The sequence below is a fragment of the Mugil cephalus genome, chromosome 2 (assembly GCF_022458985.1).
Source record: "Mugil cephalus isolate CIBA_MC_2020 chromosome 2, CIBA_Mcephalus_1.1, whole genome shotgun sequence".
In the NCBI taxonomy this organism is placed as follows: domain Eukaryota; kingdom Metazoa; phylum Chordata; class Actinopteri; order Mugiliformes; family Mugilidae; genus Mugil; species Mugil cephalus.
Window position 1 is genome coordinate 30,163,648 of NC_061771.1, and position 12,260 is coordinate 30,175,907.

A 12,260-nucleotide genomic window follows, 5' to 3' on the forward strand; every position below is an offset into this window, starting at 1 on the left:
GGTAAGTATCAGCCATTATGGTAATTAGTGACCCCAGTTTCTGGTCAAGCAAGTTTCAGGACATGTATGGTCTAACACCACCACCACCTCCTCTGTAGTGTTGCAGAATAAATCGTCTTGTAGTTGTGTTCTTTAAAACATTTTCTTCTTCTTCTTTCAGGTGTCCTTCATCAAACCTGTAACAATATGACTTACACTGACAGAAGCATCTGAGCCATCAAAGGTTCATCAGTGGACATTTCCTCCACATACAGTCATTATTATTATTATTATGATGTTGAGTCAAAGTTCTGGTTCAGTCCTGATCATAGTCGTCAGTGGATGAATCCCTCACAGCCTGAGGACCTGAGTAAAGACTCCCAGTATTCAGGTCGTGTTCAGGTCCTTGAACCAGAGACAGGAAGATCTACTCTGAGAATCACTAACCTGAGAGAGAGTGATTCATCTGAGTATCACTTCAAATTCAAGACACGACGGTTTGAATGGAGAAGTGTTTTACCTGGAACAACTCTGACTGTCACAGGTACTGATGAACTCTAACTGTGTAGGTGGATGTATCTGTGCATTGAGTATTTAAACAGATGTGACATTACTGTTGTGTTGTCATGTGCAGCTCTGCAGGTGCAGGTGACCAGAATAATATCAGTCCATCAGTCTCAAACTGAGGCAGAGCTCAAGTGTCTCAGCAGCTGCAGTCCAGCTGGTCGTCTTTACGTCTGGTTCAAGAACCAACAGAGAATCAGGACACAGCAAACTTCTACTTTGACAGACAACTTTTCTCCTGGAGACACCGTCTCCTGTGCTTTCAGTGGACATGAGGATTACCGCTCTCCTTCAGTCTGTGAGTTTACTTTGCTTTGAAGTTTTGTCTAATATCCCTGAAGACATGCAACTTCACAACTTCATAATTTTCTACATTTTTTAATAAAAACTACTTCAATCATCAGCGAAAGTTTGTGTCCTGAAATTAGAAGAAGAGAAGATGCAGCAGAACAGGTCCAGACCAGGACATTAGCGCCCCCATGTGTCATGGAGGGATGAGGTTCTGGTGCTGGAATGCAGAGTTGGTTCATCTCCAAACATGACGATGCCCAAACATTTAAACCAAACTATTCTACTTTGGTCTCATCTGTCCACTGAAAAAATCCCAACAGTCGTCTTCATGAGGTTTAGCAAAGTGATGGGAGAAATGTTCTTTTTTGGAGACAGAGCAGTGTCTTGGTCCTTGTCCTCATGGTTGTCCAGTGGATTCATCAACATTAACATTAACCAATGTGAGAGAGGCCTTTAGCTGCTTAGAAGTTCCCCTGGGTTCCTCTGGTTCCTCTCAGATTATTATGGAGTGATCTTTGTTGGTGGACCACTATGCAGAAAATTCAGAGGGTCTAATACTGTAGCATCTCAACTATGTGGAGGATAACAAGTTTAAAAAAATGATCAAAAAAAATCAAAAAACTAATTTCATAATGTTCTCTATGTTCTCCAGATCCTCCAAAGCTTCCCTCTGTGTCAGTGAGTCCATCTGGTGAGATAGTGGAGGGTAGTTCAGGGACTCTGACCTGTAGCAGTGATGCTAACCCAGCAGCTAACTACACCTGGTACAAGGAGAACCAAACACTGAGTCAAGGATCAGATGGTGTGCTTGCTTTCATTTCTATCAGCTTTAACAACAGCGGAAACTACTACTGCAAGTCTGAGAATTAATACGGATATTCAAAGTCTTCATCTCTGTTCATAGATGTCCAGTGTGAGTATTAATTAATTAATGACTTTGTTGGAAACATTCCCAAATATTGTAAATCTTAGCCTGCTAACTTTCTAAACTATGGCTCCGTTCAGACTGATCTCCAGTGACCAGCTTAAAGTACACGTGTGAACTCACCACAACACTGAGGACACATCAGAGTAATTTGACCTGAGTCCACATTTAGTGTCACTACTCAGCAGTGGAGCTGGTCCATGAGCAGAATGTTGCCTCATTCAGGAAATAACACACGACTGCTATTATAGATGATGATAGCCTCAAGTGGTGTTTGTTCATTAGTAATTAGAGCTGTTACCAAACTAAATAATAAAAAAACAACTAAGAAAGAAGTGATTATATCTTTAAAAAAGAAGTGTTATGTTGATGTATAAGCAGACATGTGGAGTTAAGTTGTGTATTTCCTCAATAATCACAAATGTGCTTATTAGATTTAATTAGTTTTTGCAAGTCAGCTACAGATAAATAAATAAATGATACATCAGGGTGTTTTCCTTTGGTGAGAGAGAGACTTAACTACTTGTTCTAAAATATCAAAGTCATGATAAACAAACCAGTGTTTGTGGTTCTGATACAACAATAGAGATCCACTGTAACTAACAGCTGTTATAAAATTATAACATTTGACCCAAATGATCAAATGACAGGAAATAATAAACCCATCATTGATTATTATTATGAGATCAGATACCAAGTGTTGGCTGGGGACACATGTGGAGACAAGTACTTTAAGCTGGACACTAGTGTTTGGATTATCCAGGACAGATGTTCATGAAAGGTCTGAATCTGCCTGAATACAAGTCTGCTTGATGACAAATCAGTCATACAAGATGTGAGTTCTGAAATTAAGACCTTTCTTGACCATAACGACAATGGAGAAGTGAACCCAAATGTATTATGGGATACATTAAAGGCAGTGTGCAGGGGTAAACTGATATCCCTCAGTACAGCAATCAAGAAGGCAAAAGAAAATAAACTAGCAGCTTGAGGACAGTTTAAAAGAACTGGAAAAGCAACACTGCAGAAACCAAGACCCCCAAACCCTGTTAAAAATGAAGGAAATTAAGGAAAAATGCGAAACTACTGGCAAAGAAAGAATACGCATAAAGCAATATTTGCCCAGATCAATAGATAAAATATTTGACTGTTAAAACAGGCACAAATATACTATAACTCAGAGGATAATCAATGCTTGCTTTTTCAATCATGTTATAGAGCAACCTATTATTTCGCGAGCAGTGCTAGAAACTAAAATAAGATAAAAATAACCTTTTACTTAGACTCATTAGATCTACCTACAATCGGAGATCATCCAAATAAAACGTTTATATCACAGTATTAGAGAAAAGAACTGGAAACAGCACTGAATAAAACTTAAAAATAATCAGACACCAGAAGCGATGGACTACCGGCCTGAATGGTACAAATATATTTATAGAAAGAGCTGAATCCAACACTTCTTAACTCTTTTAACTGGACATTAGAAAACAAGTCATCCCCACTTCATGGAACGAAGCGATCATATTCTGTTATCCCCAAGGAGGAAAGAATAAATTGCTATGTGTTTCATTGGGCCGAATCTCGGTTCTATAAACCAACCACTATAAACTATATGCATCAATAATGGCCCAAGATTAGACTCTTCATGCCATGAATGAATTGTAGCGACCAAACTGGGTTCATCAGGGGGCGTCAAACCATGATGATATCAGACGCTCTCTCCATATGATACAGAACAGCAGGAAAAATAAAATAAGTGCAGTGTGGAAAGGACTAGATGCAGAGAATTACCAGAAACCCAGGAAAAATGCCTTCCTATCATTTTAGATCCCCTTGATGTATTTGCAACATATTCAGGTTATAAACTGAACATTCAGAAAATCAAGTACAACGTTCAATTATATCCCCTCAACGGGAGCCAACACAAATAGCCAGTCGGACTGGTCTCAAAACGCATTAAATATTTGGAATTTGGTTGACTCACTGTCCTAATGATTTGTAAAAAACCTGCTACGAAAACAAAAAATAAAGAAGATCTGGTAACATGGACAGTTTTTTTTTTTTTTTTTAAGCTTAGTGCAGAATCGACCTTATAAAAATGTCTATTTACCTAAACTATTATAGTACTATATATGTCACTGCCTGTTTAAATTCCAACAAGTACAAGTTTCATGAATGGACAAACAAATTTGCGTTTTAATTCGGAGAATGAAAAAAAACAAGGATTAAATACAGCACATTGACGTAATGTAAGAAAGAAGGCTGGTATGATCCTGCCTGATCTCAGGAATGTTTATTATCTTGCTGCCCAGTTAAAATTGTGGTTCTCTGGTGTGAATGGGGAATATGAGCAAAGTGCAGGACGTGGCAGGGAAAGCAGGGGCATCCTCTATAGAAGCGTTAGATTGGTGGAAACAAATTATTGACAACATTTCAAGAGCCATTTCAACCCATTTGTCTCCTTTACATTACACATCTGGTTTGGGATTGTGAAAGCAATTCAATTTGTGGAACCAACTGAAAAAACAATCTGATGGGTGGACATGACACAGACTTGAACTGTAAGTATGTTATGGACTCCAGGTTAAGTACTGGACAAATAAGGGTTTATGCTTATTGTAATACATGGAAAAAAAAATACGCTACAAAGTTTTCAAGCACTGAGAAGATAAAATATAAACTTTAGAAATCTAGATTTTTTTTTCGATATCTACAATATTTTATGAAAGATGTCGGGTAAAGGAAACTGCAGAATCACAACGAAATAACACAATTAATAATTACACATATAAATGGTACCTGTAAATATGTTCAACGCGTTTTCCAGAGCATTGCAAAGAGCAGAGTGATACCACAACATTAATCAGAGAGAGATGGGAAGGAATGTAAACTTGTAAACATTGGGATAATAGTGTGCGTGATGCTTTTTTCCTCTTCTTGTTCTATTTAGTGGTCGCGATTACAGTTGGAAGAACCTTGTTCTGTTTTTCTAACACCCAAATGTAAAACATATTCAATAACAAGCGTGTTTACCACTGCTGGAGGAAATGTGGACGTGATGAGCGCAACCACGCACACATCTTTTGGAGTTGCACAGGAGACGGCCCCGTTTGGGACGATGCTGTGAAATACCACACTAACGGTTACTGGACAGCAGAGTCCTCCACCATTTTACAACTCTTATTTCTAAGTCATTTACCTGACGGGATGGGCAGAAAAAAGACAAATCCTCTTAAAAATATGTCATGTAGCAGCAAAAAAAAAAAAGCTATCACCTGTAAGTGGCTGCAGTCAGACCCACCCACAAACTCTGACTGGTCAGAGGTTAATGAAGAAACTCACCAATGGAGAGCTATACGTTCCTGCTCAGACTGAAAAGGGATCTGTATCACGCAGATGGGAAAAATGGATGGCGTTTTGAACGATGAGGAGGGTCATCATGACCTCCACCTCCTTTCTACTTTGACTTTTATGTCTTGCTGATGCTCTGTTTTGATGGGGCATATAACCACCAGTGCTTTCAAGGAACCAAACTGTTTGAACTGAGTAGAGCAAAGATTGTATTGCTGATCCCCCTCATGATTCAGTAGCCTGGCTGTGGTTACTTTCCTCTTTTGAAAGTGCTGTGTGTTGTCAAGTTTGACTGTTCCAGACATGAAAACTAAGAAAAAATATTACTTATCAAAAAGAAACGTTCTGAATCTGCTGGATGTTTTGTGCAACATATCTGTTATAGTTGTGTTGTTTCTGCTACCTGAAGAACAGATCTCCATTTTAGCTAAAATACAGACTTGTTTAATTCTCCTCCAGATCCTCCAAAGCTTCCCTCTGTGTCAGTGAGTCCATCTGGTGAGATAAGTGAGGGTAGTTCCAGGGACTCTGAACACTGTAGCAGTGATGCTAACCCAGCAGCTAACTACAAACCTGGTACAAGGAGAATGAAGACTTCACCAAAAGCTTAGGACAGATCTTCACCATCACTGATCAGACCTGAACACAGAGGAGTTATTACTGTGAACCCTGAACAGAAGAGGACGTCATAACAATCCACCTACAACATGGTTGGCGCCACAGTAAATAAAGATTACAAATATCATGTCATCAACTGAACATCAGAGATTATCAACAAGTCACTGCAGAGAAATACTTCCAGTGATTCTAAAACAAAACATCTAGCTGTCAGGAATTTTTACACGGTTCATTGTTTCTTTGCTTAATCTGAACAATCAACTCTGTTAGTGACACAAAGACCCATATCAGTGTTATTTCATTTGTAGGAAAGATTACCAGTAAAATAATGTCATCAAGGTTAACTTTATGGGCTGGTTCCATCTGCTTCTTTTGATTCTTGTATGAGGTGTAGTGTGTTTGTTATTTAACTTTACCATTCCATTTATTTTGAAATTGTTTTCATCCGTCGTATATTTCTTGGATTCCTCCAGAAGAAGAAACTACTTCATCTGTGGGACTGAAACCACAATGAACCTGTGGAGGCATGTAGAGGTGAAAGAGATCAGAGCATGTGCACACACAATGTTATTAACCATGTGCTGAACTGTAGATGTGAACCACAGAACAAATCCAGGAAGTCATTTTATCAGTGGTCAAAATATTCTATTCATTTAAACTACAAAAGGTAAATGTCCGGTCAGTCTCATTACAAATAATAATAATAAAAGCAGGACGTTCATTTTACTAGTATGATAAGATAAGAATAAGGACAAGATTAAGATAAGATAAGATGTTCTCTTTCTCCATCCTGCAGTGGGAACTTCTGAGTTAACAGCAAGCAGTAGACATTCAGCATCCACAGACAGTGCACCTATATGGGTGGACTAAAAGGATAAAAATAGAAGAATATAGAAGATATACAAAACAACATGTTACAAACAAACAAGCAACGTTCAAGTAAGAAAATATGGGAGAGGAGTTTGCTCATGTATATAATATATGATTATATTCACACATCTCTGCTGGTGAGGATGCAGACAGTGCAAAACAGCAGTAGAATAAATACATGTATGTGGCACCGTGTTTAGGAGGGATGTTGCACATATGTTGATGCTGTGAAACCAGAGACATACTCTTCTGATCCAAGTTATTACCACTCTGACTTATCACCAGTGTATAAGGGACATGTAAACAGAAAACATTTTCCATATCAACCAGTGACTGTTTCAGAGCTCATCTAAGTGACGACAACTTTAAAAAGTCACCAGGAAAAATACTCTGCAACAACACCTGAACAAGCTGGACCATCAATGCTGTCCATTCTAAACTCAAGGACTCTGAGCTCTGAGCTGCTAGCTGCTCTGAAAAGGGGAATAAGCTGGAAATGGTACGTAGAAATAAAATGATGTGTGCTACTTGCATCCTGACTACAATTCATGAAACGATCTTTAGAAATGTCACACTACCTTGAGGGGCTGACTCAGCATCCCAAGCCAATGTCATGTCCCTTTAGCTGGTGCCAGTTCTTCTCATCAGCTACATCCAGTTGGTTAGCTGCAGTGTGCTGATGTCCTGCAGGACGTCTCTCTGATGGAAGCACCTGAGTAGACCCGTCAAAAGACAAACCTCAAAAGTAAACACATAGTTAATGTACCTCAACTGTTACACCACAATGTGTCGTCATCAAATCCTAATGCATGAACAGATAATGACGGATGTTAGCTGTTCTTCATATGACAACAGTGTCACATCAATTATAGTCTAATCTGTAGTGACAGGAATGTTGGTGGTGATGATGTGGTGTGCTACCCATAGAAATCATTACCTTAATCAGCTCAGCCAAGTCTTTAATGAAGAAAGGCGTCACTGGCTCGTCTGTTTGATAGCTCTTCAAAAAGGCATCAGACGTCCTGGCAATAGTCGTGTAGAATTGTAGCTTTGCCAAGATGAGTGGATCTTTCAGGGCAGTTTGGACAGTGTCAAAGGACGCTGTCCCGGGTTGGGACTTTCTTTCTTCTCACTGCTGTCCATATATGCTAGAAGTGGATGGCCAGACTGCAAACATCCCTCTACTACCACAGGCAGGTTCTCAATCACACGATGACCACAAAACGGTGAGGGCAAGATGGTGGATGTTGTGACGGCGCTGTAGTCTTGTGCGCTGTGGTCTTCTCTCCTTGCTGGTACGTTGTGGAACAGTGTGTGCACGGCTCATCACAAGTTTGTCCAGCTGCCACATGTAAGCCACTTTTCAAAGAACTACGCGACGTGTGGCAGTCCACAGCTACGCACAGAAACTAGCTGAGCACCTCCATACAGTTCTGCTCCTCTTGTTGGAAAAGTTCACAACTGTTTTAAGTTTCATGGTCCCAATCATTGAAGGACACTAGGCTCCTGAGTTAAGTTAGGTCCACACTCCTGAGATATGAAATATAAAATCTTTGCAGTTTTATAGTTCAAGTTACTGTCCTGAGTATTATTCTGTTACTTCTGGTATCATATCTAGTAACTGTGCTGCTGATAAGAAGAAGGACTCATGCAGACACTCGCTACTAAAACACTTTACTTACTTTGACATGTTTCAGTACGTCCTGAGCTGTCACATGTCCATAAACTGGGACACCAGGTACCTTGACTGGACCCGCTGCCTTCCCAAAAACGTACGTGCAGGTCCAACTGCTTGGTCTTGTTCCTTTGAACCAGATTTGGGTCATACGTCAGCACGACGGGCCTTAAACTTTGGAGATGAGTGTCTCTCTTGGTGAAATGGGTGATCCAAATCGCTTGCATCCCAACGTCTGTCCGTCTCGTCTTTTCCGCACTTTTTTCTCCATGTCAGAATCCGGGAACATGGTCTAGAACAGCTCATTAATGTTCTCATTGCCAGTATATGACTGGTGCTTAACACCGTGTGAAGAGTCCGAGGGCACCTCCTCTTTTAGTGTGGGCGTAGACCCAAACGCTGTCCAAGGTCAACTGGAGTTGTAGCAGACTGGTCGCGACTGGAGACACTCGATGCTCCAGATCCTGATGTGGAATAATACTGGCTGATTGAAAGCGTCTGCTGCTGGCATTTTATGGCATCTTCATGTTTTTCTGATTAGCCGTGGGATTCCAGCGCCTTGATGCCCAATGTTCCAACATTCAAACTTTATTTTTTTGCACAAGGTGCAGTGTGCTTCATAAATACACTGTGTTCCAAATTATTTTGCAAATGATATTTGTCTCAGATTTTCCTAAATAGTCAATGCAAATGACAGTCGGCATAATTTTCACGTCATCAACCGTTAGTTTAATGAATTCTAATGTTACTGAACAAACCTCCCAATGACAACAGTATTTTTCAAACATGAAAAATTTAAAATGCACTGTTCCAAATTACACGCACAGCAGAGTTTTATCACATTTTTACAGGTTGTTAGAACTGAAAATGCTCATCTTTGAATCTGCAGCATTAGGGTCATATTTACTGAAAGCAAAAGCTATTTCAATCAAAAACATCTCAAACATGTGGAGTTACATTTTAACATAGGACCACTTTATTTTATAGCAGCTTCACATTCTTGCATCCGTTGACCTTGTGAGTTTTTGGAGGGTTTTTCTGCTTGAATGTCTTTGCAGGAATGTCAGAATAGCCTCCAGAGCTGCTGTTTGGATGTGAACTGCTCCATCTCTCATAGATGTTTTGCTTGAGATGCTCCAAAGGTTCTCAATAGGGTTGAGGTCAGGGGAGGACGGGGCCACGCCATGAGTTTCTCTGCTTTTATGCCCATAGCAGCCGATGATGCAGCGTGAGATGGTGCGTTGTCGTGCATGAAGGTGATTTTGTTACGGAAAGTACGGTTCTTGTTTTTGTAGCATGAAAGAAAGTGGTCAGTCAGAAACTCCACATACTTTACAGACGTCATTTTACACCTTCAGGGACCACTATAAGAGTCCGACCAGCTCTCTCCCCATGATTCGGGCCCAAAACATGACTCCACCACCTCCTCTGCTGACGTCGCAGCCTTGTTGGGACGTGGTGTGCCGCCACCATACCATCCACTACTCCATCCATCTGGTCCATCCAGGGTTGCAACGGCACTCTCAGTGAACAAGAAAACTGTTTGAAAAGAGTCTTGTTGTATTTCTGGGCCCACTGCAAAGCCGGTTTCTGCTTGTGAGCATTGTTTTAGGGCGCCGGATAGAAAGGTTTACGCATAACTGCAAGCCTCTGGAGGATCCTCCACCTTGATGTTGGTGGGACTCCAGAGGCACCAGCAGCTTCAAAATATCTGTTTGCTACTTTGTACGGCATTTTAGCAGCTGCTCTCTTGATCACCATGCATCTGTCTGGCAGAAACCTTCCTCATCGTGCCTTTATCTGCACGAACCTCGTGTGTGCTCTGAATCAGCCACAAATCTCTTAACAGTACGATGATCACACTTAAGTTTTCCTGAAAGATCTAAGGTTTTTCATACCTTGTCCAAGGGACTGAACTTTTTCACGCTTTTCGGCAGCAGAGAGATCCTTCTTCTTTCCTATATTGCTTGGAAATGGTCATCTGCTTAATAATGTGGAACGCCCTTCTTAAGTAGTTTTTACTTAATTGGACTCATCCAGCAAACTAATTATCACAGGTGTCTGAGATTGATTTCAGTGATCTAAAGAGCCATGCGACACAATACCATCCATGAGTTTGATTGAAAAACAAAAAATGTAATCGTTATGACACTTAAATACAATTTGCATAATAATTTGGAACACAGTGTTTTTCCATCCACGCGCTTTAAAACGTGCTTTAAATTCTTCCTTCTGGAGCCATAAATCATTGAATTTACAGTTTAGTGTTAACATACAAATCAGATTAATGCTAGCAGATGGACGCTAGCATATGGATGCTAACAGATGAATGCTAACAGATGAAGGTTAACCTACGGATGCTAACACGGATGCTAACAGACGGATGCTAACAGAGGGATGCTAACACGGTTGCTAACATGCTAACATACAAATCAGATGAATGCTCACAGACAACTGCTAACACGGTTGCTAACACAAGAATACTATCAATGCTAACAGATAAATTAATGAACATACAAATCAGTTGAATGCTAACACAGAAGCTAATAGGCGGATTCCAACCCAGATACTAACAGACGAATGCTAATACGGATGCTAACAGATGAATGCCAATATGGATGCTAACACGGATCGATGCTAATACGGATGCTAACATGGGCGCTAATACACGAATGCTATCAGATGAAGGCTAACAGACGAATGCTAACAGATGAATGAATGAACATACTAATCAGTTGAATGCTAACACGGATGCTAACAGGCGGATTCCAACCCAGGTGCTAACAGACGAATGCTAATACGGATGCTAACAGATGAATGCAAATACGGATGCTAACATGGGTCCATGCTAATACAGATGCTATCACAAATCATTGCTAATACGGATGCTAACACGGACGCTAATACACGAATGCTATCAGATGAAGGCTAACAGTGCAATGCTGAAAGACGAATACTAACACAGACTGTTCACAGACGAATGCTAACACGGATGCTAACAGAAGAATTCTATCAGATGAAGACTAACAGACGAATGCTAACAAATGAATTAATAAACATACAAATCAGTTGAATGCTAACACGGATGCTAACAGGCGGATGCTAACACGGATCTATGTTAATATGGATGTTAACACAGATGCTTATTCACGAATGCTATCAGATTAAAGCTAACAGTCGATTGCTAACATCATCCATGTGTCTTCTCCCTCAATCAATGCACACCTGTGGCATTTAACTCCACCCCCCCTCACCTGTGACCTCTGACCTCTTATTTCCTGTGCAGGTAGAAATGTTATCGCCATCTAGGGGCCACCACTACAAATACCATTCAGCTAAATAGTGAAAACATAAATACTTATATCACTTATTAACATAAAATAAACACTGAACGTGAGATTAAATGGCTCCTACATTTGGGTTCACAACAAAATCTTAAAATTATTACCTGGTTAATTCTGAAAAATGTTGCAACATTGTTGTATGCAAATATAATATTACCACAATTTAAAAGGACTAGAAAATGTAACGTTAAAGTTTGAACACTACAAGGCCTGTGTCAGACTCTTCTGCTGGATTGTCTCATCAAGAGCTTCATCTTCCTCCATGTAAACAGGGCTCAGAGAACACAGACAGACAGAGATGGCAGAAAGTTGAACAGAAAACACAAGGCTGTCAACTTAAGGGACTATTTGATTCGAAAAGAAAAAGAAAAAACAAATTCAATAAAAAAGAACCAAATGCAAAATGCTGAGATCCTGGAATAAAGACAGGAGACGGTCATTTGTTCATGTGTGACAAACAGCAGCTTTATTCATCATGTGAAGCTTCAGTTTGTTCTCCCATTAAATCAGTAAAGTCTGATCAATGACTCTTGTTCAGTGATTTCATGCACAGATTCACTTCATCCACACAATCAGTTAGTTGGACTCAGAATATCAGCTATGTACAATCAGATAATGACTGATGTCCTGATTGATGATG

The 12,260-nt window shown here is 40.1% G+C and overlaps 1 protein-coding gene across 1 annotated transcript; it reads left to right on the forward strand.

Moving 5' to 3' along the window:
- The first annotated feature begins 293 nt into the window (after positions 1–293).
- LOC125002184 (B-cell receptor CD22-like) lies at positions 294–1,719 on the forward strand. The gene is made up of 3 exons (XM_047577285.1): positions 294–523; positions 614–841; positions 1,487–1,719. The coding sequence occupies exons 1-3, from the start codon at positions 322–324 to the stop codon at positions 1,702–1,704; spliced, it is 648 nt and encodes a 215-aa protein (XP_047433241.1). The 5' UTR covers positions 294–321; the 3' UTR covers positions 1,705–1,719.
- The last annotated feature ends 10,541 nt before the right edge of the window (positions 1,720–12,260 follow it).

What these genes read in the sequence shown, in the direction of transcription:
- LOC125002184 (XM_047577285.1), top strand. Translation starts at nt 322, where the DNA reads ATGAATCCCTCACAGCCTGAGGACCTGAGTAAAGACTCCCAGTATTCA. An exon ending in AACAACTCTGACTGTCACAG is followed by an intron (nt 524 to 613) that starts GTACTGATGAAC and finishes TGTCATGTGCAG; the next exon opens with CTCTGCAGGTGCAGGTGACC. An exon ending in TTACCGCTCTCCTTCAGTCT is followed by an intron (nt 842 to 1,486) that starts GTGAGTTTACTT and finishes TATGTTCTCCAG; the next exon opens with ATCCTCCAAAGCTTCCCTCT.